Source organism: Cherax quadricarinatus, unplaced genomic scaffold, assembly GCF_038502225.1.
Source record: "Cherax quadricarinatus isolate ZL_2023a unplaced genomic scaffold, ASM3850222v1 Contig211, whole genome shotgun sequence".
NCBI classification, from domain to species: domain Eukaryota; kingdom Metazoa; phylum Arthropoda; class Malacostraca; order Decapoda; family Parastacidae; genus Cherax; species Cherax quadricarinatus.
Genome location: NW_027195237.1, coordinates 2,282 through 27,500, shown reverse-complemented (window position 1 = coordinate 27,500; position 25,219 = coordinate 2,282). Strand labels below are relative to the sequence as shown.

The 25,219-nt window shown below is 42.0% G+C and overlaps 1 protein-coding gene across 1 annotated transcript in view; it reads right to left on the bottom strand.

The window, feature by feature from the left end:
* LOC138851260 (U-scoloptoxin(11)-Sm6a-like) overlaps positions 1–22,894 on the bottom strand; it is a 105,639-nt gene extending 82,745 nt beyond the window's left edge. Inside the window, exon 1 of the mRNA XM_070080189.1 lies at positions 22,471–22,894. Coding sequence (XP_069936290.1) covers positions 22,471–22,590 — 120 coding nt within the window. The 5' untranslated portion in view covers positions 22,591–22,894. The remainder of the gene's footprint in view (positions 1–22,470) is intronic.
* Positions 22,895–25,219: the final 2,325 nt, after the last annotated feature.

The window sequence follows — 25,219 nt, the reverse complement described above, 5'->3', positions numbered from 1 at the left end:
GAGGCACACCAGAAGGAAGATGACCGTACACAGCCAAGCGACGTGATGAAGACGGGAAGAAATAGACAAAGACTAGGTGTGCCAGGTGTTGTAGGGACAGTTGAAAATGTTCACTTGGAGTCCCTTGAGCTTTGCTCAGTGCCAGTGTTGCAGGGTAGGTTCATGGTGCTCAGTGCCAGTGTTGCAGGGTTGGTTCATGGTGCTCAGTGCCAGTGTTGCAGGGTTGGTTCATGGTGCTCAGTGCCAGTGTTGCAGGGTTGGTTCATGGTGATCAGTACCAGTGTTGCAGGGTTGGTTCATGGTGATCAGTGCCAGTGTTGCAGGGTTGGTTCATGGTGCTCAGTGCCAGTGTTGCAGGGTAGGTTCATGGTGCTCAGTGCCAGTGTTGCAGGGTAGGTTCATGGTGCTCAGTGCCAGTGTTGCAGGGTTGGTTCATGGTGCTCAGTGCCAGTGTTGCAGGGTAGGTTCATGGTGCTCAGTGCCAGTGTTGCAGGGTTGGTTCATGGTGCTCAGTGCCAGTGTTGCAGGGTTGGTTCATGGTGCTCAGTGCCAGTGTTGCAGGGTTGGTTCATGGTGCTCAGTGCCAGTGTTGCAGGGTTGGTTCATGGTGATCAGTACCAGTGTTGCAGGGTTGGTTCATGGTGATCAGTGCCAGTGTTGCAGGGTTGGTTCATGGTGCTCAGTGCCAGTGTTGCAGGGTAGGTTCATGGTGCTCAGTGCCAGTGTTGCAGGGTAGGTTCATGGTGCTCAGTGCCAGTGTTGCAGGGTTGGTTCATGGTGCTCAGTGCCAGTGTTGCAGGGTTGGTTCATGGTGCTCAGTGCCAGTGTTGCAGGGTTGGTTCATGGTGATCAGTACCAGTGTTGCAGGGTTGGTTCATGGTGCTCAGTGCCAGTGTTGCAGGGTTGGTTCATGGTGATCAGTACCAGTGTTGCAGGGTTGGTTCATGGTGCTCAGTGCCAGTGTTGCAGGGTTGATTCATGGTGATCAGTACCAGTGTTGCAGGGTTGGTTCATGGTGCTCAGTATCAGTGTTGCAAGGTTGGTTCATGGTGTTCAGTACCAGTGTTGCAGGGTTGGTTCATGGTGCTGAGTACCAGTGTTGCAGGGTTGGTTCATGGTGCTGAGTACCAGTGTTGCAGGGTTGGTTCATGGTGCTGAGTACCAGTGTTGCAGGGTTGGTTCATGGTGCTGAGTACCAGTGTTGCAGGGTAGGTTCATGGTGCTCAGTACCAGTGTTGCAGGGTAGGTTCATGGTGCTCAGTACCAGTGTTGCAGGGTTGGTTCATGGTGCTCAGTACCAGTGTTGCAGGGTTGGTTCATGGTGCTCAGTACCAGTGTTGCAGGGTTGGTTCATGGTGCTCAGTACCAGTGTTGCAGGGTAGGTTCATGGTGCTCAATACCAGTGTTGCAGGGTTGGTTTATGGTGCTCAGTACCAGTGTTGCAGGGTAGGTTCATGGTGCTCAGTACCAGTGTTGCAGGGTAGGTTCATGGTGCTCAGTACCAGTGTTGCAGGGTAGGTTCATGGTGCTCAGTACCAGTGTTGCAGGGTAGGTTCATGGTGCTCAGTACCAGTGTTGCAGAGTTGGTTTATGGTGCTTAGTACCAGTGCTGCAGGGTTGGTTCATGGTGCTCAGTACCAGTGTTGGAGGGTTGATTCATGGTGCTCAGTACCAGTGTTGCACGGTAGGTTCCTGATGCTCAGTACCAGTGTTGCAGGGTTGGTTCATGGTGCTCAGTACCAGTGTTGCAGGGTTGGTTCATGGTGCTCAGTACCAGCATTGCAGGTTTGGTTCATGGTGCTCAGTACCAGTGTTGCAGGGTTGATTCATGGTGCTCAGGACCAGTGTTGCAAGGTTGGTTCATGGTGCTCTGTACCAGTGTTGCAGGGTAGGTTCATGGTGCTCAGTACCAGTGTTGCAGGGTTGGTTCATGGTGTTCAGTACCAGTGTTGCAGGGTAGGTTCATGGTGCTCAGTACCAGTGTTGCAGAGTTGGTTCATGATGCTCAGAACCAGTGTTGCAGGGTTGGTTCATGGTGCTCAGTACCAGTGTTGCAGGGTTGGTTCATGGTGCTCAGTACCAGTGTTGCAGGGTAGGTTCATGATGCTCAGTACCAGTGTTGCAGGGTTGGTTCATGGTGCTCAGTACCAGTGTTGCTGGGTTGGTTCATGGTGCTCAGTACCAGTGTTGCAGGTTTGGTTCATGGTGCTCAGTACCAGTGTTGCAGGGTTGGTTCATGATGCTCAGTACCAGTGTTGCAGGGTAGGTTCATGGTGTTCAGTACCAGTGTTGCAGGGTTAATTCATGCTGTTCAGTACCAGTGTTGCAGGGTAGGTTCATGGTGCTCAGTACCAATGTTGCAGGGTTGGTTCATGGTGCTCAGTACCAGTGTTGCAGGGTAGGTTCATGGTGCTCAGTACCAGTGTTGCAGGGTTGGTTCATGGTGCTCAGTACCAGTGTTGCAGAGTTGGTTCATGGTGCTCAGTACCAATGTTGCAGGGTTGGTTCATGGTGTTCAGTACCAGTTTTGCACAGTTGGTTCATGGTGTTCAATACCAGTGTTGCAGGGTTGGTTCATGGTGTTAAGTACCAGTGTTGCAGGGTAGGTTCATGGTGCTCAGTACCAGTGTTGCAGGGTTGGTTCATGGTGATCAGTACCAGTGTTGCAGGGTTGGTTCATGGTGCTCAGTACCAGTGTTGCAGGGTTGGTTCATGGTGATCAGTACCAGTGTTGCAGGGTTGGTTCATGGTGCTCAGTATCAGTGTTGCAAGGTTGGTTCAGGGTGTTCAGTACCAGTGTTGCAGGGTTGGTTCATGGTGTTCAGTACCAGTGTTGCAGAGTTGGTTCATGGTGTTCAGTACCAGTGTTGCATGGTTGGTTCATGGTGTTCAGTACCAGTGTTGCAGGGTTGGTTCATGGTGTTCAGTACCAGTGTTGCAGAGTTGGTTCATGGTGTTCAGTACCAGTGTTGCAGAGTTGGTTCATGGTGCTAGGTACCAGTGTTGTAGTGTTGGTTCATGATGTTCAGTGTCAGTTTTGCAGAGTTGTTTTATGGTGTACAATACCAGTGTTGCAGGGTTGGTTCATGGTGTTCAGTACCAGTGTTGCAAGGTTGGTTCATGGTGCTCAGTACCAGTGTTGCAGGGTTGGTTAATGGTGCTCAGTACCAGTGTTGCAGGGTTGGTTCATGGTGCTCAGTACCAGTGCTGCAGGGTAGGTTCATGGTGCTCAGTACCAGTGTTGCAGAGTTGGTTCATGGTGCTCAGTACCAGTGTTGCAGGGTTGGTTCATGGTGCTCAGTACCAGTGTTGCAGGGTTGGTTCATGGTGCTCAGTACCAGTGTTTCAGGGTTGGTTCATGGTGCTCAGTACCAGTGTTGCAGAGTTGGTTCATGGTGCTCAGTACCAGTGTTGCAGGGTTGGTTCATGGTGTTCAGTACCAGTGTTGCAGGGTAGGTTCATGGTGTTCAGTACCAGTGTTGCAGGGTTGGTTCATGGTGCTCAGTACCAGTGTTGCAGGGTTGGTTCATGGTGTTCAGTACCAGTGTTGCAGGGTAGGTTCATTGTGTTCAGTACCAGTGTTGCAGGGTTGGTTCATGGTGCTCAGTACCAGTGTTGCAGGGTTGGTTCATGGTGCTCAAGCAGGCTGGCTGTCACCTGGATAATGCCAGAATGTTTCCTTAGGCATTTAATAAATTTGTCTCATAAACACGCTAAGATAACAGGGATATCTTGCTACTCCTACTTACACTTTGGTCACACTTCACAGACACGCACATGCATATATATATATACATACATCTAGGTTTTCCTGCTTTTTCTAAATAGCTCTTGTTCTTTTTTATTTCTTCTATTGTCCATGGGGAAGTGGAAAAGAATCTTTCCTCCGTAAGCCATGCGTGTCGTATGAGGCGACTAAAATGCCGGGAGCAATGGGCTAGTAACCCCTTCTCCTGTATACAATTACTAAAAAAGAGAAGAAGAAAAACTTTATAAAACTGGGTTGCTTAAATGTGCGTGGATGTAGTGCGGATGACAAGAAACAGATGATTGCTGATGTTATGAATGAAAAGAAGTTGGATGTCCTGGCCCTAAGCGAAACAAAGCTGAAGGGGGTAGGAGAGTTTCAGTGGGGGGAAATAAATGGGATTAAATCTGGAGTATCTGAGAGAGTTAGAGCAAAGGAAGGGGTAGCAGTAATGTTAAATGATCAGTTATGGAAGGAGAAAAGAGAATATGAATGTGTAAATTCAAGAATTATGTGGATTAAAGTAAAGGTTGGATGCGAGAAGTGGGTCATAATAAGCGTGTATGCACCTGGAGAAGAGAGGAATGCAGAGGAGAGAGAGAGATTTTGGGAGATGTTAAGTGAATGTATAGGAGCCTTTGAACCAAGTGAGAGAGTAATTGTGGTAGGGGACTTGAATGCTAAAGTAGGAGAAACTTTTAGAGAGGGTGTGGTAGGTAAGTTTGGGGTGCCAGGTGTAAATGATAATGGGAGCCCTTTGATTGAACTTTGTATAGAAAGGGGTTTAGTTATAGGTAATACATATTTTAAGAAAAAGAGGATAAATAAGTATACACGATATGATGTAGGGCGAAATGACAGTAGTTTGTTGGATTATGTATTGGTAGATAAAAGACTGTTGAGTAGACTTCAGGATGTACATGTTTATAGAGGGGCCACAGATATATCAGATCACTTTCTAGTTGTAGCTACACTGAGAGTAAAAGGTAGATGGGATACAAGGAGAATAGAAGCATCAGGGAAGAGAGAGGTGAAGGTTTATAAACTAAAAGAGGAGGCAGTTAGGGTAAGATATAAACAGCTATTGGAGGATAGATGGGCTAATGAGAGCATAGGCAATGGGGTCGAAGAGGTATGGGGTAGGTTTAAAAATGTAGTGTTAGAGTGTTCAGCAGAAGTTTGTGGTTACAGGAAAGTGGGTGCAGGAGGGAAGAGGAGCGATTGGTGGAATGATGATGTAAAGAGAGTAGTAAGGGAGAAAAAGTTAGCATATGAGAAGTTTTTACAAAGTAGAAGTGATGCAAGGAGGGAAGAGTATATGGAGAAAAAGAGAGAAGTTAAGAGAGTGGTGAAGCAATGTAAAAAGAGAGCAAATGAGAGAGTGGGTGAGATGTTATCAACAAATTTTGTTGAAAATAAGAAAAAGTTTTGGAGTGAGATTAACAAGTTAAGAAAGCCTAGAGAACAAATGGATTTGTCAGTTAAAAATAGGAGAGGAGAGTTATTAAATGGAGAGTTAGAGGTATTGGGAAGATGGAGGGAATATTTTGAGGAATTGTTAAATGTTGATGAAGATAGGGAAGCTGTGATTTCGTGTATAGGGCAAGGAGGAATAACATCTTGTAGGAGTGAGGAAGAGCCAGTTGTGAGTGTGGGGGAAGTTCGTGAGGCAGTAGGTAAAATGAAAGGGGGCAAGGCAGCCGGGATTGATGGGATAAAGATAGAAATGTTAAAAGCAGGTGGGGATATAGTTTTGGAGTGGTTGGTGCAATTATTTAATAAATGTATGGAAGAGGGTAAGGTACCTAGGGATTGGCAGAGAGCATGCATAGTTCCTTTGTATAAAGGCAAAGGGGATAAAAGAGAGTGCAAAAATTATAGGGGGATAAGTCTGTTGAGTGTACCTGGTAAAGTGTATGGTAGAGTTATAATTGAAAGAATTAAGAGTAAGACGGAGAATAGGATAGCAGATGAACAAGGAGGCTTTAGGAAAGGTAGGGGGTGTGTGGACCAGGTGTTTACAGTGAAACATATAAGTGAACAGTATTTAGATAAGGCTAAAGAGGTCTTTGTGGCATTTATGGATTTGGAAAAGGCGTATGACAGGGTGGATAGGGGGGCAATGTGGCAGATGTTGCAAGTGTATGGTGTAGGAGGTAGGTTACTGAAAGCAGTGAAGAGTTTTTACGAGGATAGTGAGGCTCAAGTTAGAGTATGTAGGAAAGAGGGAAATTTTTTCCCAGTAAAAGTAGGCCTTAGACAAGGATGTGTGATGTCACCGTGGTTGTTTAATATATTTATAGTTGGGGTTGTAAGAGAAGTAAATGCGAGGGTCTTGGCAAGAGGCGTGGAGTTAAAAGATAAAGAATCACACACAAAGTGGGAGTTGTCACAGCTGCTCTTTGCTGATGACACTGTGCTCTTGGGAGATTCTGAAGAGAAGTTGCAGAGATTGGTGGATGAATTTGGTAGGGTGTGCAAAAGAAGAAAATTAAAGGTGAATACAGGAAAGAGTAAGGTTATGAGGATAACAAAAAGATTAGGTGATGAAAGATTGAATATCAGATTGGAGGGAGAGAGTATGGAGGAGGTGAACGTATTCAGATATTTGGGAGTGGACGTGTCAGCGGATGGGTCTATGAAAGATGAGGTGAATCATAGAATTGATGAGGGAAAAAGAGTGAGTGGTGCACTTAGGAGTCTGTGGAGACAAAGAACTTTGTCCTTGGAGGCAAAGAGGGGAATGTATGAGAGTATAGTTTTACCAACGCTCTTATATGGGTGTGAAGCGTGGGTGATGAATGTTGCAGCGAGGAGGAGGCTGGAGGCAGTGGAGATGTCGTGTCTGAGGGCAATGTGTGGTGTGAATATAATGCAGAGAATTCGTAGTTTGGAAGTTAGGAGGAGGTGCGGGATTACCAAAACTGTTGTCCAGAGGGCTGAGGAAGGGTTGTTGAGGTGGTTCGGACATGTAGAGAGAATGGAGCGAAACAGAATGACTTCAAGAGTGTATCAGTCTGTAGTGGAAGGAAGGCGGGGTAGGGGTCGGCCTAAGAAGGGTTGGAGGGAGGGGGTAAAGGAGGTTTTGTGTGCGAGGAGCTTGGACTTCCAGCAGGCATGCGTGAGCGTGTTTGATAGGAGTGAATGGAGACAAATGGTTTTTAATACTTGACGTGCTGTTGGAGTGTGAGCAAAGTAACATTTATGAAGGGATTCAGGGAAACCGGCAGGCCGGACTTGAGTCCTGGAGATGGGAAGTACAGTGCCTGCACTCTGAAGGAGGGGTGTTAATGTTGCAGTTTAAAAACTGTAGTGTAAAGCACCCTTCTGGCAAGACAGTGATGGAGTGAATGATGGTGAAAGTTTTTCTTTTTCGGGCCACCCTGCCTTGGTGGGAATCGGCCTGTGTGATAATAAAAAAAATAATTAAAATATATATATATATATATATATATATATATATATATATATATATATATATATATATATATATATATATATATATATGCAAAACAACCACTCTGAAAGAATAGAGAAATTCCAAGTGCTTTCGTGACTACTCACATTATCAAGGAACTATGATAGTTCCTTGATAATGTGAGTAGTCACGAAAGCGCTTGGAATTTCTCTATTCTTTCAGAGTGGTTGTTTTGCATATTCTGAAATCACCTGTTTACTGGGATCTTATTGCATATATATATATATATATATATATATATATATATATATATATATATATATATATATATATATATATATATATATATATATATATATATATATATGGTATAAACCTTGGTAATAAATACCGACAAGTTGGTTTAGAAAGACACGTAAGCAAACACTATAACATATTTATTACAAAACGTTTCGGTCCTGGGACCTTGATCACTTCTAACATACAGAGGTAGAAAGACATTATATATATAGGCGGAGAGTGAGATGTGACGCACGTGACCTGAGGAATGTCATAAGAACATAAGAATGGAGGAACACTGTAGAAGGCCTACTGGCCCATGCGAGGCAGGTCCTTATCAAAACAACCTCTACCTATGATGAGGACGGGTAGACGATGAAATCACGTGACTCCTGTGTTATTGGGTTGGTGCTGCTTAAGTATCATGTATGCCAATGTTTTTGAAATTTTGTAGTTTCCAGTGTTGCGTTCTATAGTGTCGGTGACGGCGATTAGTGAGGCTTCCAGGCACCGTCGGCGTCTGAGGTCTGGTTCGGTGAGAACGAGTTGTGCCTCGTTCCAGTTCATCAAATGCCCCGTGGAGTCTCTGTGGAGGACACAGGCGTACCTTACATCGTCTCTGTTAGAGGCATTTCGATGCTCATTCAGGCGGACTGCAAGATCTCTGCCTGTCTCGCCTACATATTTCTTGGGACAGAACCCACAGGGGATAGTGTAGACGCCTGCTGTAGAAGTTAGAGGTTTGGGGCTTAAGCAGCACCAACCCAACAACACAGGAGTCACATGATTTCATCGTCTACCCGTCCTCATCATAGGTAGAGGTTGTTTTGATAAGGACCTGCCTCGCATGGGTCAGTAGGCCTTCTACAGTGTTCCTCCATTCTTATGTTCTTATGACATTCCTCAGGTCACGTGCGTCACATCTCACTCTCCGCCTATATATATAATGTCTTTCTACCTCTGTATGTTAGAAGTGATTGATAAATTAGACACATGTGCAACTCTTGGGAATTCTTCTTCGCTTGCCTAATTCTTGGGCACGACCTACTTCCACATTGAACAAATGTGACACCACCTATGACTGCTGCACCTCTCCTGCCATACGGTTTATAAGCTGCTTCTCCGCTCATATGCCGTATTCTACTCAAGATTGATGGACTGAACACATCGACTCAAGGTTGAGGGACTGATTACCTCATTCTCCTCCTGTTCTTCAAGTTTCTCCTATGTATGGACTGATGAAGCCACTGTGTGGCGAAACGTTTCCTCAATAAAGATTCCCAAGAGTTGCACATGTGTCTAATTTATCAACATGTCGGTTCTCTGAACCATTCATCTACAAAGTTAGAAGTGATCAAGGTCCCAGGACCGAAACGTTTTCTAATAAATATATATATATATATATATATATATATATATATATATATATATATATATATATATATATATATATATATATATATATATATATATATATATATATATATATATATCGGGTCGGGTCCCGGGGACTTTACTGTTTAATAACTAAATCTCTAGAGATTATAGCATTAAATTATTTACTTTCTTCAGGTCTACTATCAAAATTAATTGTTGAAAATTTGTTTGTTATTTATGATGTAAAGATCGACAAGAGATAACTGATAAAAGTTAGGGACATATTTTCTCATTATCAGAAAGTTAGTCAGAATCGGTTTTTATCAGACCAAACTTTTCCCTAATCTGTGTTCTATATTTAGTGGAAGAAGTTTTCGTGTTTTCCTTTGATTCCTTTCTGCCCAAAATTTTATAGTATCGTTTAGTTTTTCTTATCCATTTTTTGAACTATCTTTTAACGTGAACATATTGGTTCATGAGGTGATTCCTCTCTTTTTATGATCCTATAAATTTCTCTCTTATCTCTCAAGAGGTGTAATCTGCCACTCATCCATGTCGAATAATAGCTATTTGATATTATTTCTCTATAGGGAAACGGGAAGGTTCATTCCCACTTCGAGTCTGAATACTACTTATCCTGTCCACGAAAAATCATCCATCCACATACCAAGAGGAAAGATCCTCATCCCATTCTTTTCCTCCGTGTCAAAAATTGATCCAAGAACCTATTCTGAGAGTTTCCAGCCACAACAGTGGTTTATTTTTATCGTTCCTCTGTCACTCTTTACCATCATCCTAGATTGTTGTTGCATTACATGTCCTGCAGTGCTCATACAGCAGAGTAAAGGTGACAGTAGTTACCACAGCTTCCTCGCTCCTTTTATTCTTTAATGTAGCGCCTTCCTCTTCACCACTGTCCAGCTACTTCAATTTTTGGTCCTGGTTTTCAGAAGGATTGCTACGAATCCTCTAGTTCTCCTCCATCAGTTGGCGTGTCTCATTCTCCTCCAGCTGCTTCACCTGGTGGTAAAGCTGCTCCAGAGAGGACAGTGCTGCATCCTCTACCATTGAGTCTCCACCATGCAGGTCTTCTCAGGACACAGGTCAACTCACAACACACATAAGATGCTGAGAATCTGTATTCTGCTACAGAAGAAGAAAATACCTCCGTCTTGGGAAGACTGAAATACAGATGTGGAAATAGTTCTCCTGGAAATTAATAAATTAATAAATGATCTAGGACGAATAGCGTAGGACTTTATGTGGTTGTAAATGATACGGGAATTCCAGAAAGTTGGAATGTACTGATAAAGACAAAAGTAGTAATTGGAAATCTTATGTAGACAAGGTTTCAATTGTACTGGAGGCTTATTCACGTCTAATGCTCCCTGGTGGTAACACAAGAAAATAAGCATCGAATAGAGAAACACTGCAGCACGAATACTGGTCTATGTTCTCTCGTACCATATCTCCCTGACACTGTACGAGAGTAGTGATATTGCTATTGTTGGTAGTAGTAGTAATAGCAGTAGTAGTAGTAGTAGTAGCAGTAGTAGTAGTAGCAATAGTAGTAGTACTAGTAGTAGTATTGGAAGTAGGAGTAGTAATAGCAGTAGTACTCATACTTGTAGTATATATATATATATATATATATATATATATATATATATATATATATATATATATATATATATATATATATATATATATATATATATGTATATATAATTAATTTTGCCAGAATCGGAAGTCTATAAGGCGATCGTGTCATTTCCAGCAGGATCTGCAGGAGGTTACACTGGAATTCGACCTCAGCACCTCAAAGAGATGGTAAATCCAGTACTCGGTGAATCTGCATCAATTCTTCTCACCGAGTTAACAACTTTCGTCAACAATTGCCTGGCTGGGCGAATCCCAGAAGAAATTAAACCTTTCTTTTTTGGAGCCTCACTATGTGCTTTGAAGAAGAGGGATGGGGGAATCAGACCCATTGCAGTTGGAAACACTCTTCGCCGTCTCGTTGCCAAAGCAGCAGTGAGAAACATTCGCCTAGAAGCTGCCACTTTACTCCAGCCACACCAACTGGGCTTTGGGGTCTCTCAAGGCAGTGAAGCTGCAGCTCATGCGGCAAGGGCCTACATCAGGGACCTACCAGAAGACAAGGCCATAGTCAAACTTGATTTTAGAAATGCCTTTAATATGGTGAGGAGAGATGCTGTTTTGCCAGCTGTTCGGGTTCGGTTCCCCAGTCTCTTTCCCTTCATTTCAGCCGGCTACAGCAAACCCTCAATTCTTTTGTTTGGAGAACATGAAATTCAATCATCAGAGGGTGTTCAGCAGGGTGACCCACTTGCTCCACTTCTCTTCTGCTTGGCAGTAAGAGAACTAACTTCCAGCCTACGCAGTGAGCTCAATATATGGTACCTGGATGACGGCACTCTGGCAGGTACTGAAGAGTCCCTCGTGGGGGACCTACAACTGGTGAAAATACAGGGAGAAGGCTTGGGACTCATCCTCAATCCCTCTAAGTGTGAAATCATCACAGCGAACCAGGAAATAATCAATGCTGTGCGAAGAATCCTCCCGGAAATCTCAACTACAACTCCGTCCAACAGTACCCTCTTGGGGGCACCGCTGGGTCACCAGGCCATCGATACTGTCCTCAGGGACAAATTGAATGACCTTATGAGAATGGAGGAGAGAATAAGCGATCTTGATGCCCATGATGCTCTGTATCTCCTCACAAGGTGTCTTACTATGCCAAGACTCACTTACTTCTTGAGGTGTGCACCCTCTTTTGACAACCCAACACTCGATGAATATGACGCACACCTGAGATCAACTTTTAAGAAGGCACTGAACCTGTCACTAGAGGATGAGCAATGGGATCAGGCAACCCTCCCAGTGCGACTGGGAGGTATAGGGGTGCGTAAAGCAACGCATGTTGCTTTACCTGCTTTTCTGTCTTCATGTTTGGCTTCCAGTGCATTAGTCAAGAAGATAGTGCCTGAACGCTTGAGAGACTTGGTAGGAGCTCAAGACCCCAGGTTTACTGAAGCAGCAATTCGGTGGGACACCCTTACAGACTCCTCCAGTAGACCAGCTCCTCCCAAACAGCACAAACAGTCCCACTGGGACAAACCGATCATGGAAAAAATCGCCAACACAATGCTCTCCAATGCTTCAGGAAAGAACAAAGCTCGTCTCCTGGCAGTGAAGGCACCACACTCAGGAGATTTCCTGTTAGCTGTTCCCAATTCCTCCCTGGGCACCCGTCTCGACCCACAGGCCATTCGGATTGGTGTTGCTCTTCGCCTAGCCGCCCCCATCCTCACCGAACATAGGTGTATTTGCGGCAGGGCGACAGCTGATCAATTCGGACTCCATGGTCTCGTGTGTCACACAGCAGAAGGGAAGTATGCCAGACATGAGGAGATCAATGACATAATAAAGAGAAGCCTCGCCACAGCCCGTTGCCCAGCTCAACGGGAACCCCAAGTACAGAGGTCTGATGGAAGTCAAAAGCGTCCTGATGGAGCCACTATGCTACCCTGGAAGGATGGAAAGCAGATTGCCTGGGACTACACCTGTGCTGCCACATTGGCAGACACCTACTTGCCATACTCTGTAGTGGAAGGGGGTGGAGCTGCCAGCCACAGGGAGACCCAGAAGATCCGAAAATATGAAGACCTTCCCCCTTGCTATAACTTCATTCCAATAGGGTCGGAGACCCTTGGAGCATGGGGCAAGTGTGCTCTAAAGTTCCTCAAAGAGCTGGGTGAAAAGCTCATCATAGAAACCAAGGACCACAGGGCGACCAGCTCCCTCTTTCAGAGACTCAGTGTTGCGATCCAGAGAGGAAATGCCTGCAGCATTCTGGGCACGCGGCCCACCGCAGGGGAGCTGGACGAAGTATTCGAGATGTAGCTCTGAGTTACCTATGTTGTTTTACTTTGTATCATATTTTTGTGAATGTTTCGTCAATGTATTCTGTCTTTAAATAAAATATACATACATAATATAGGGGGTGGTAGGAGAAAATTCTCAAACAGCTTCAGGGAGAATCTTGAGTTTTCCCTGAAGCAAGTTTATTCTTTTCTCTGAGGATGAGGGTCCCCATGACAGTTCTAGAGGTGGTACCTCCCTATAATTATATATATATATATATATATATATATATATATATATATATATATATATATATATATATATATATATATATATATATATATATATATATATATATATATATATATATATATATATATATATATATATATATATGACTACAAATCTCTTGAGAATTGAATATGAGAGCTACTCTCCGGAAATGGTAAGAAGGTTACCATAATCCTAGCTAACTCGCTAAGACGGCTGCTTCAGTACCACGGGGGAAATCAAAGAGATTCACTCAGCTTAGTGTTTGAGACATCTGCTGCATGTGCAACTGAAGGTATCTCTTGGTTCTAAAGTCGGGCATGTTATTTACCATTTAGGAAGAGAATGTTGGAAAGTGGGAAGAGCATTTGAAGATAAATAAGAATGAGAGCAAGAGAAGTAAATATTCTCCTCTCAGTGTAAGATAATACTATATATACTATATATATATATATATATATATATATATATATATATATATATATATATATATATATATATATATATATATATATATATATATATATATATATATGTATATATATATATATATATATATATATATATATATATATATATATATATATATATATATATATATATATATGCCATATATATTTGCATATATATATATATGCAAAACAACCACTCTGAAAGAATAGAGAAATTCCAAGCGATTTCGTGACTACTCACATTATCAAGGAACTATGAAAGTAAAGCATCCAAGGAAGCTATATAAGAGGTCTGGCCAACACCTCACTATCAGATCCCACAACGGTTAAACACCTGACACGCGCCGGCCCAACTGGACAGGTCCTTTGCACAACTCACCCACAAACTATTCTACCCAAGAAATTTTAAAAATTATTATTTGTCCAGTGTATTATTAAATTCTTCCCAAATTCTATTAATTATAAATGGATCTAATTTATATAAACCAAAGGAAATATTCATATTATTGTCAAAACTGCTTTTTATGAAACAAGATTCAATTATATTCCTGTCGACCATGGACTTGCTTGATACTACTTTCTCAACTTTTTGAAAATCAATTGGATGGTTAAAATCTCTTACATGAATAAATAGAGCATTGGAATCTTGTCCAGTTCTAATGCTATATTTATGTTGTTTTAATCTTAGTTCGAGATTTTTACCAGTTTGACCGTAATAAACTTTATCGCAAATTTTACAAGGAATCTTATAAACACATCCATCAGCATTTTGGGGGGAATTCTTTATCAAAAGTTTTTTTACTGTATCAAGATTTTTGAATACAACTTTAATGTTAAAAGTCTTAAGAAGAGAAGGCATATCAACCAAGTTTTCATGGTAAGGGAGAACCAACATATTTTTAGTTGAATAAGGCTGGTTGTCCCTTTTTGGATTGTAAAAAGTATTTCTAGCAACTTTAAAAGATTTATCAATTACATTTCTTGGGTATTTTAAATCATTACCTATTTCATAAATTTTGGATATTTCCTCATCTATGAACTCAGGACTACAAATTCGTAAAGCTCTCAAAAACATTGATGAGAATACAGACAGTTTGTCTCTATCTTGATGCGAGGAATAATAGTGGACATAGGAACAGTTATTTGTAGGTTTTCTGTAAATTTTAAATTTGAATTCATTATTACCCTTAATAATTAAAACATCTAGAAAAGGCAATGAGTTATTTTCTTCAAACTCAACAGTAAAGTTTACAGAATGGGCTAAGCTATTTAATTTTCCAAGGAAATGGTGTATATCTACATTTTTGGGCATAAGACACAAAATATCAACATATCTGAACCATTTAGCTCTATTAGGGAGGATTGTGTTAAGCAACCTTGTTTCAAAAAATTCCATGTATAGGTTACTAAGAACAGGTGAAAGAGGATTTCCCATTGCCATACCAAACTTCTGAGCGTAAAATTTATCATTAAATACAAATTTTGCATCAACAATGCAAAGTTTAATACGTTGTGGGATCTGATAGTGAGGTGCTGGCCAGACCCCTTATATAGCTTCCTTGGATGCTTTACTTTCATAGTTCCTTGATAATGTGAGTAGTCACGAAAGCGCTTGGAACTTCTCTATCCTTTCAGAGTGGTTGTTTTACATATTCTGAAATCACTTGTTTACTGTGATCTTATTGCATATATATATATATATATATATATATATATATATATATATATATATATATATATATATATATATATATATATATATATATATATATATATATATATATATATATATATATATATAAGATTACATAGAAAACGACGTCATTCTGAAGAGGTAACAGAGAAATATTATCAAACGTGTGGTCTCACTCACTTATAGATAAAACCTCAGCGCTCTTAGGAAACGTAGACTGACTACGATGAGGTCGTATTCAGATCTTTAAGGTACTGAAAGGCTTTGACATACTCATATATGAAGAAATATTTGAAATGCTGGATTAGTTCATAGCTCGAAATGTTAAAATAAAACTACGAGGTAGGAGGTGCAACACAAACATATGGTAAAAATGTAGACAGAATTATAGCAGAATGGAATGAGATAGTAAGAACTAAGACAATATAATCACTCAAGTACCAGCTGGACAAACACTTGACAAATATTAGAGTGAAGTATATACATGGTGCCCTAGTGGCAGGAGTTGCCTGAACTCTCAAGACCCTCGTGATGGAAGCCACGTTTACTGGGTCATCCGAAATTATCTAATATACCATAAAACATAATAAGTTATATTGTCTAGTAAGATAAACGGTATGGCAAGGAAGGACAGGAGCGAGATGTTGCCTTGTACACTCGCTACCTAGCTCAGCTACTCACTGAAACCACTCTAAATACACTCAGACCTTTATATATATATATATATATATATATATATATATATATATATATATATATATATATATATATATATATATATATATATATATATATACATATATATGCAAATATGATAACAGTAAACAGGTGATATCACCAAGCGATTATATGATCTCTCATATTATCAGACAAAATCAGTATTGTATGATTTATTTTCCGCGTGTTTTCTTGTTGGCAGTGGCCAGAGAGAGAGTGTGAGAGCCTTCTGATTTCCTATCCTTTACTCATACACAATAGTTCTTAATCTAGGCGGGAGTAGACATATCTTGTCAGCAAACACAGCCTTTGTATGGACTTTCATGTCCTCTGCTGTCTGTCTTTTCCATGCACTGTCCACCCTATCAACTCTTCACGAAATCCGTCAAGGGTTGATAGGGTGGACAGGGACAAACAATTCCCTTCCCTTTGTCTCAATATTGTTCATTTAAATGCTTCAATATAAACACTTTGTTCGCACTGTCCCTTCCCTTCCTAAATCTTCCTCGTCCCTCAGTAACCTTTCAATTACGAAAGTTATTTTCCGCTTTTCAGTTCGAGAAAGGCACTGCAAAATCCCAGTCTCCTACGCCTCAAGCATGCGAAAGAAACAGTGCAGTGTGCCGCATAAATTATTATGCCGTTAAATATTAGTCTTGATAGAAACAAAACTGATTTGTGTTTCTTTTCGGAAAGTCGAATTTGAAATATTTATTGTATATAACTGGCAAGCCGACCACAAAAAATATTAATTAAGTTAGCCCGAAATGCTCTACATACTAAGGGGCTTTCTGCATGCACACCTAAATGTCATTCATCTCTGTACATTCTATTATTCAACATAGCAGCAGGTAATTCAAAATTTACATAGCTTGAAGTGAAAGCCAAAATTTTCCTTCATAAAACCCATTAACACCTAAAGGTTGAAGCCTATCAGACAAGTCATTCTCTAGTAATTACTCTGAATCCATCGATTCCAAGTTTTTTTTAACAATTTCATTAAAACTTCGATAATAAGGTAATAAGGCTTCACCTTATTACCTTTCTAATAAGACCAGATATTCTCTACTTATTAAATGGAAATCAGTATCACTGTTAACTTAATAAAAATGACAAATTGGGACTTTTGAGGCCCAATATCCAAGCGGGAAAGTTTGAAACCTATCCAAGGAAGCGTTCTGCAGTTATCACATGTCTGCCAATAATTCCAAGTCTCATAATTCAGAATATCGAAAATTTGCCCGTCCACGAAGTCACCTTAAGGGAGGGTGATAATCAGTCTACAAGACGCATCACCAACTTAAATAGTGAAGCCATTCTGAAGTAGAGATTAGTTAAAGGCAGTAATAATTCCACATTACCTTACACTTAAACCTGACAAATGTGCGTACCTGCACACCTACACACCTGCACACCTACACACCTGCACACTTACACGCCTGCACACCTACACACCTGTACACCTACACACCTGTACACCTACACACCTGCACACCTACACACCTGCACACCTACACACCTGCACACTTACACGCCTGCACACCTACACACCTGTACACCTACACACCTGCATACTTACACGCCTGCACACCTACACACCTGTACACCTACACACCTGCACACTTACACGCCTGCACACCTACACACCTATACACCTACACACCTGCACACTTACACGCCTGCACACCTACACACCTGTACACCTACAGACCTGCATACTTACACGCCTGCACACCTACATACCTGCACACCTACACACCTGCACACTTACACGCCTGCACACCTACACACCTGTACACCTACACACCTGCACACTTACACGCCTGCACACCTACATACCTGCACACCTACACACCTGCACACTTACACGCCTGCACACCTACATACCTGCACACCTACACACCTGCACACCTACACACCTGCACACTTACACGCCTGCACACCTACATACCTGCACACTTACACACCTGCACATCTACACACCTGCACACCTACACACCTGCACGTCTACACACCCGCACACCTACACACCTGCACACCTACACACCTGCACACCTACACACCTGCACACCTACACACCTGCACATCTACACACCTGCACACCTACACACCTGCACACTTACACACCTACACACCTACACATCTGCACGCCTACACACCTGCACACCCACACACCTGCACACATACACACCTGCACACCACCACACCAGAAATTTCGTTCTCCGTTGCCATGGAATCAAGAGGCACCTTCTCTTTGCATGTCCCCAGGATGCTGAGAATTAATGCCACAACTCTGCTCACAGGGCAACACCTGCACGTAACATCTGTTCCAAGAATCTTGGCCTGGTTACTCTACATCAGTCGAAACTTTGAAACTGATCGGATGACGTATTCTCGTGTTATGAGTGAAATAAGGAGCGCAAAATAATGGAAACATAAGCATTACAAGCGAACATTTAAAGATCCCCTTTTAGGGATGCCTGGTAACTATACCGTACAATTTACCCAGTGTCTTAAACATGTTTATTCTTCTATACTGTTTATACTCTGTTTTGTACTTCTTGCCCTTATGTAAAGAAATTATTTATTCTGTCGGCCAATCATTGGGTACCTTTTGTTTTTAATATACGTAATGAATAAATACCCAGACCCCTCTGTTACTGTAGACCAAACTACTTCTAACATGTCTTAATTCCATCTGTCCTAGCTAGTTTACCCATTTTCATTCTACTTATCATCCTCACGGACATTCATTCTACCTATCATCGTCACGAACTGTCCCCTACATTCTTTTAAACCCCTCCTTACTATTTCCCAATATAATATCTCCCTACCTAAGTCAATATCAATGCCTTCCTTAAATCATCACTATTTAATAACCCCTCACAACATCCTCTCTATCTTCTCAGTAACTCTTCCTCTTCATCTAACATCTTCCTTCTTTCAGTTTTTAATTGACAAATCCATTTACTGCCCCAGGCTTTCCCAATTTTAGTTTCTCTTATGAATCTGGCGTAATAAGGCCAGAGAACTCCATCTGAATTTTGTACATCGGCCTTTGCTGTGTCAGGGCTTTGTGTATGGCGTATAAGATAAGATTTCGTTCGGATTTTTAACCCCGGAGGGTTAGCCACCCAGGATAACCCAAGAAAGACAGTGCGTCATTAAGGACTGTCTAACTTATTTCCATTGGGGTCCTTAATCTTGTCCCCCAGGATGCGACCCACACCAGTCGACTAACACCCAGGTACCTATTTGCTGCTAGGTGAACAGGACAACAGGTGTAAGGAAACGTGTCGAATGTTTCCACCCGCCGGGAACCGAACCCGGGCCCTCCGTGTGTGAAGCGGGAGCTTTAGCCACCAGGCCACCGGGCCACCAGGCCACCGGGCCACCAGGCCACCGGGCCACCAGGCCACCGGGCCACCAGGCCACCGGGCCACTATCTCTTTTGTTGATAAATTAGACACATATACAACACTTGGGTGTGTTTATTGAGGATACGATTCGCTACACAGTGGCTTCGTCAGTCCAATACAAAGAAGAACCGTGAAGATCAGGAGTTTGAAGTAATCAGTCCATCATGATTGATGGACTGATAACATCGACTCCAGGCTGAGGGACTGATTTTCCTCAAATTCCTTCTGATCATCACCATTCTTCTCTGTATTGGACTGATGAGGCCACTGTGTGGTGAACCGTTTCCTCAGTAAAGATACACAGGTGTTGATCATGTGTATAAGTTATCAACTTGTCGGTTCTATGAACCATTTATCCGTATTACTACTGTTTAAAAGACAGTCATTTATTTATTGTCTATGCTATTCCTCTTATTAAGATTTAACAACTCCGCAAAATATTCCTTTTTTTCTTCGTTTCTGCCAAATAGTTTCACCTGCCATCTTCCCCAGACTTTCTTATCACTATATTCTTTCCTAATCTGTGTCCCATTCTCAGCAAATCTTTCTCATCATGACTTACACCTTCTCTCATTTCTTCTATCGTTACTCTCGCTCTACTCAAGCTAAGCATTATTATTTTTCTCCATGTACTCTACCTTCCGCATATAATTTTTACATTGTAGACGTCTTTTTCACAGTATTTTTTATCTCGTCATTCGGTTACTTTTTTTTTACCTCGTCATTCCACTATTTTTACCTCGTCATTCCACTATTTTTACCTCGTTATTCCACTAATCATTCCTCTTCTCATCTACACCCGCCCTCCTGTAACCACAAACGACTGCTACACACTTTAGCACTGAATTCTTAAATCTATAACATTCCATCTTTGCATCTTTCTCATGACTCTCTCTCTCTCTCTCTCTCTCTCTCTCTCTCTCTCTCTCTCTCTCTCTCTCTCTCTCTCTCTCTCTCTCTCTCTCTCTCTCTCTCTCTCTCTCTCTCTCTCTCTCTCTCTTCCACCTTCCTTTACACTCCTTTCATCCTCTCATTCATTTAAACACTTATTACAACCCACTTCTCACATCCCACTCTCTTTCTAGCCCACATAATTATACCTGCATCACTTATTGCACCTATTATATACAAACAATTGTTCGTCTTATCCCTATTTTCAAATATTTATAATTGGTGCAGAGCAATGGGTTACCACCCCCTTTGCTTGCAGGATCTTAGTCGCCTCCCACGATACGCGCAGCAGAGATGACGACCACTGAGAAATAGAGAGCAAAGGAAGGAAAGAGAGTCAACTTGACTCTCTTTCAACTTGACATCTACTTGACATCTACACCATCCTTGTGTGATCAGTGACATCACACCTGCTTACTATTTCCCAGAAATATGATGATAATAATAATAATAATAATAATAATAATAATAATAATAATAATAATAATAATAATAATAATAATAATAATAATAACGATAATCCTGGTATCTATTGCATTTTGATATAGATTTAAGCGTTTTATTAGGTATTAGAAATATTTGTACTTAGCATGTTATCATTATCATTATTATTATTATTATTATTATTATTATTATTATTATTATTATTATTATTATTATTATTATTATTATTATTATTGCTGTTGTTGTTGCTATTATCAATATTAATATTATAAGCAAGGGAAACGGGTACTCAGGTTTGATCCAGGAAAAAGGGAGGGTAGCTCCAGCTTCTTGGATCAAGAACACTTTACCGGTACCGGTAAAGGGAGTTTAGGGAGTGATGTTGACAGTGATAACATTGTAGCATAGAAAATGAGATGTCACACTTGTGCACGTCACATGATAACAAACAGAGATGTCACTCTCTCGTGCACGTCACATGATGACATGAAAACAGAGATGTCACTCTCTCGTGCACATCACATAACATTCAAGCAGTGATGTCACACTCTTATGCACGTCACATAACATACAAACAGAGATGTCACACTCTCGTGCACATCACATAACATACAAACAGAGATGTCACACTCGTGCACTTCACATATACAGACAGAGATGTCGCTCTCGTGCACGTCACATAAAATTCAGAAATGTCACACTCTCGTCCACGTCACATAATACACAGATGTCACACTCTCGTGCACATCACATAACACAAACAGAGATGTCGCTCTCGTGCACGTCACATAACATACAGAAATGTCACACTCTCGTCCACGTCACATAATATACAGATGTCACACTCTCGTCCACGTCACATAACACACAAACAGAGATGTCACACTCTCTTCCACGTCATATAACACACAAAGATGTTACACTCTCGTCCACGTCATATAACACACAAACAGAGATGTCACACTCTCGTCCACGTCACATAACACACAAACAGAGATGTCACACTCTCGTCCACGTCACATAACACACAAACAGAGATGTCACACTCTCGTCCACGCCACATAACACACAAACAGAGATGTCACACTCTCGTCCACGTCACATAACACACAAACAGAGATGTCACACTCTCGTCCACGCCACATAACACACAAACAGAGATATCACACTCGCGTCCACTTCACATAACACACAAACAGAGATGTCACACTCTCGTCCACGCCACATAACACACAAACAGAGATGTCACACTCTCGTCCACGTCACATAACACACAAACAGAGATGTCACACTCTCGTCCACGTCACCGCATGAACAAATTAATGAGTTAGACACATATTACACACATGTATCCTCACTGTCGAAACGTTTAACCAACACATGTGTCTTCCCTGTGAACCCATGGGGAGAATACGTCATTTAAAATATGTAAATATATGTGGGAGGTCACCTGGCCGCCCAGGACTCACACACACATGACTTTATCGATACATTAATCACAGTATTCACCCAAGCTTGTGATTCAAGTTAGTGGAGGTAAATGCTAGTCGCGTTTGCCCGAACAATTCACAATTCGCAAGGAACTGCAAATGGAGAAGACAAAACAACAAAAAAAATGGATATTTTGGTCATTCCTGGAGCATCATTAAGCGTAATGATGGTCCAGGATGAATCCGAACGTTGTCAAGATTCCACTACTGGTTGGTTAGTTGTGAATAGCTGCTCGAGACGTGTTCTACACCTGAAGACTTGTTTACCTGGCACTGGTGCCCTGTCATGAGTTCTGAGGGTGCCAGGTCAGGTAGGTGCCTCACCTGCATGGGCGGTGGTTCCACGAGTTCATTGGTAGCCACATTGCCAGCCACCAGGGGAGTGCCAAGAGCCACTGGCACCAGCCCCAGCACAGCCAGGAAGGTCTTGACACTGAGGCCCATGTTCTCCTCACCAGCTGATCAACAGTTACGCCGTCACACAGTCACAACGAGAGTACCAGGTGGAGTTAACAAGCAGGTGTGGCGGCCATGGTGACTTCACCTCGCTGGTCTGCTTCAGGTGTGAGTGTTGGTGATTTTGTGTTGGTGTCTAGCGGTGAGGTGTTGACAGAACGCAGCGCCCTGGCCTCAACACTACACTTTCTCTCTGTCTTTCTCTCCCTTTCTCTCTTTGTCCTTTTTTCCTTTCAATGTTCCAGTCACCTCAGAGATCGGGTGGGGACGGTGGAGGTGGTGGAGCAGGGATGTCAGCAGTGCAAGCGCTCCTCTCTTATAAGCTTCTTGGTGGGTGGGGGAGGGTCACGCTCCGCCTTAGTGAAGGTGGCACGCAGGCGTGTGCCGCCCCCCATGGCCACCCCCCATGGCCATCCCCATGGCCGCCCCCATGGCCGCCACACGCCCACATCCCACCCACACCACACGCCACGCAGGCATGGGTTCTGAGAATGCCCTTACATTCTGAACACGCGTCCATCCTCCCATGATCCCTCCACTTACGTTTTTTTTTTACCAGTTCCTCGGAGACGAGAGTAAATACTCTAGAAAACCAACAAGTTGATAAATGAGACACTTGTGCAACGTTTGGAAGTCTTTACTGATGGAACGTTTTACCAGCCAGTGACTTCTTCAGTCCATTTTAGAGAAAGGTGGAAGATGTATTCAGTCTATCAATCTTAATAAAACTGTATTTTTATTAAGACTGATGGAATGATTACCTCAAACTCATCCTCATCGTCCACCTTCCTCTGAACCGGACTGAAGAAGCCGCTGGCTGGCTTCATCAGTCCTCGATGACTTCTGTGTAGTGATCAAGGTCCCAAAACCGAAACGATTTCTTATAAATATGTCCTTGTGTTTACTCACGTGTTTTTCATAAACAGACTTTCACATAAAATATAATAAAAGCCGGATAACACCTGCAGGCTTAGCACAGCCTGAGGAAGTGTAGGCGGCGCTGCCTGTTTGTATCTCTGCAAGAGACGGAGTTATTAATACTCAACCTGGCAGACCTTCGATGGTAATATTATCAAAGGAATTTACCCATTTCTCTTCCATCCCTCTGAATAATAAAGATATATGAGTGTAGACCTTCCAGACAGAAGAAACTCCCATCAAACTGGGATATTGTATCACCGACACACAGCGGAGACATCTTAATTTGGACAGTAGATAGAGGATCACTATGATAACGTTAGATTTTAGTGTTTATCTGTCCATGGGTCGAATCTTCCGACGGAGGAGGATGTAAAAAATGGCCTCAAGGAGAGAAATGAAAGACCAGAGTTCACCCAAAAATGTAAAGCAAATATACCAAAAAAGTGACAGAACATAAGAAAAAAGAAGAGAAAGAGAGAAGAGACTAAAGACATTAGCAGAGTTTCTACTGATGAATACGAAACATAACTACGAAAAGAGATTAGGTTTGGTAGTTTCGTCAGGAAATAGGACAAGTGTTTCCTGACGCGAATATTAGTCATATCATGACCCGCAGCTGCAGCTTTTGGTCATCTAGAGGAGACAGAAACGTTATAAATTACATATGAAACAAAGGCTAAACCAGAACCGTAACTGTGACACAGGCACACCAGAGGGGAGATGACCGTACACAGCCAAGCGACGTGATGAAGACAACACAGGTGTTTCTTTACAGATGTCGAAGTAGTGTTCTCTCATCCAGTGCTCCGTCGCCTCAACAATCCCGCCGAATTACTTTGTTCAACAATACAGCACCTGCAGAAAGACGAGTAATTAGGGTTGATCCGAGGAAAGGTGAGGGAGGTTTGAATTCCACAGACCTTGAACACCAAACGATTTTGTTGTATGAGAAGGAAGACAAAAAGGAAACCTCATGAAGGTTAGACAGGAAGATTCTCACACTAGACAGGAAGATTCTTACACTAGACAGGAAGATTCTCACACTAGACAGGAAGATTCTTACACTAGACAGGAAGATTCTCACACTAGACAGGAAGATTCCCACACAAGACAGGAAGGTTCTTACAATAGACAGGAAGATTCTTACACTAGACAGGAAGATTCTTACACTAGACAGGAAGATTCTTACACTAGACAGGAAGATTCTTACACTAGACAGGAAGATTCTTACACTAGACAGGAAGATTCTTACACTAGACAGGAAGATTCTCACACTAGACAGGAAGATTCTTACACTAGACAGGAAGATTCTTACACTAGACAGGAAGATTCTTACACTAGACAGGAAGATTCTTACACTAGACAGGAAGATTCTTACACTAGACAGGAAGATTCTCACACTAGACAGGAAGATTCTTACACTAGACAGGAAGATTCTCACACTAGTCAGGAAGATTCTCACACTAGACAGGAAGATTCTTACACTAGACAGGAAGATTCTCACACTAGTCAGGAAGATTCTTACACTAGACAGGAAGATTCTCACACTAGACAGGAAGATTCTTACACTAGAAAGGAAGATTCTCACACTAGACAGGAAGATTCTCACACTAGACAGGAAGATTCTTACACTAGACAGGAAGATTCTCACACTAGACAGGAAGATTCTTACACTAGACAGGAAGATTCTCACACT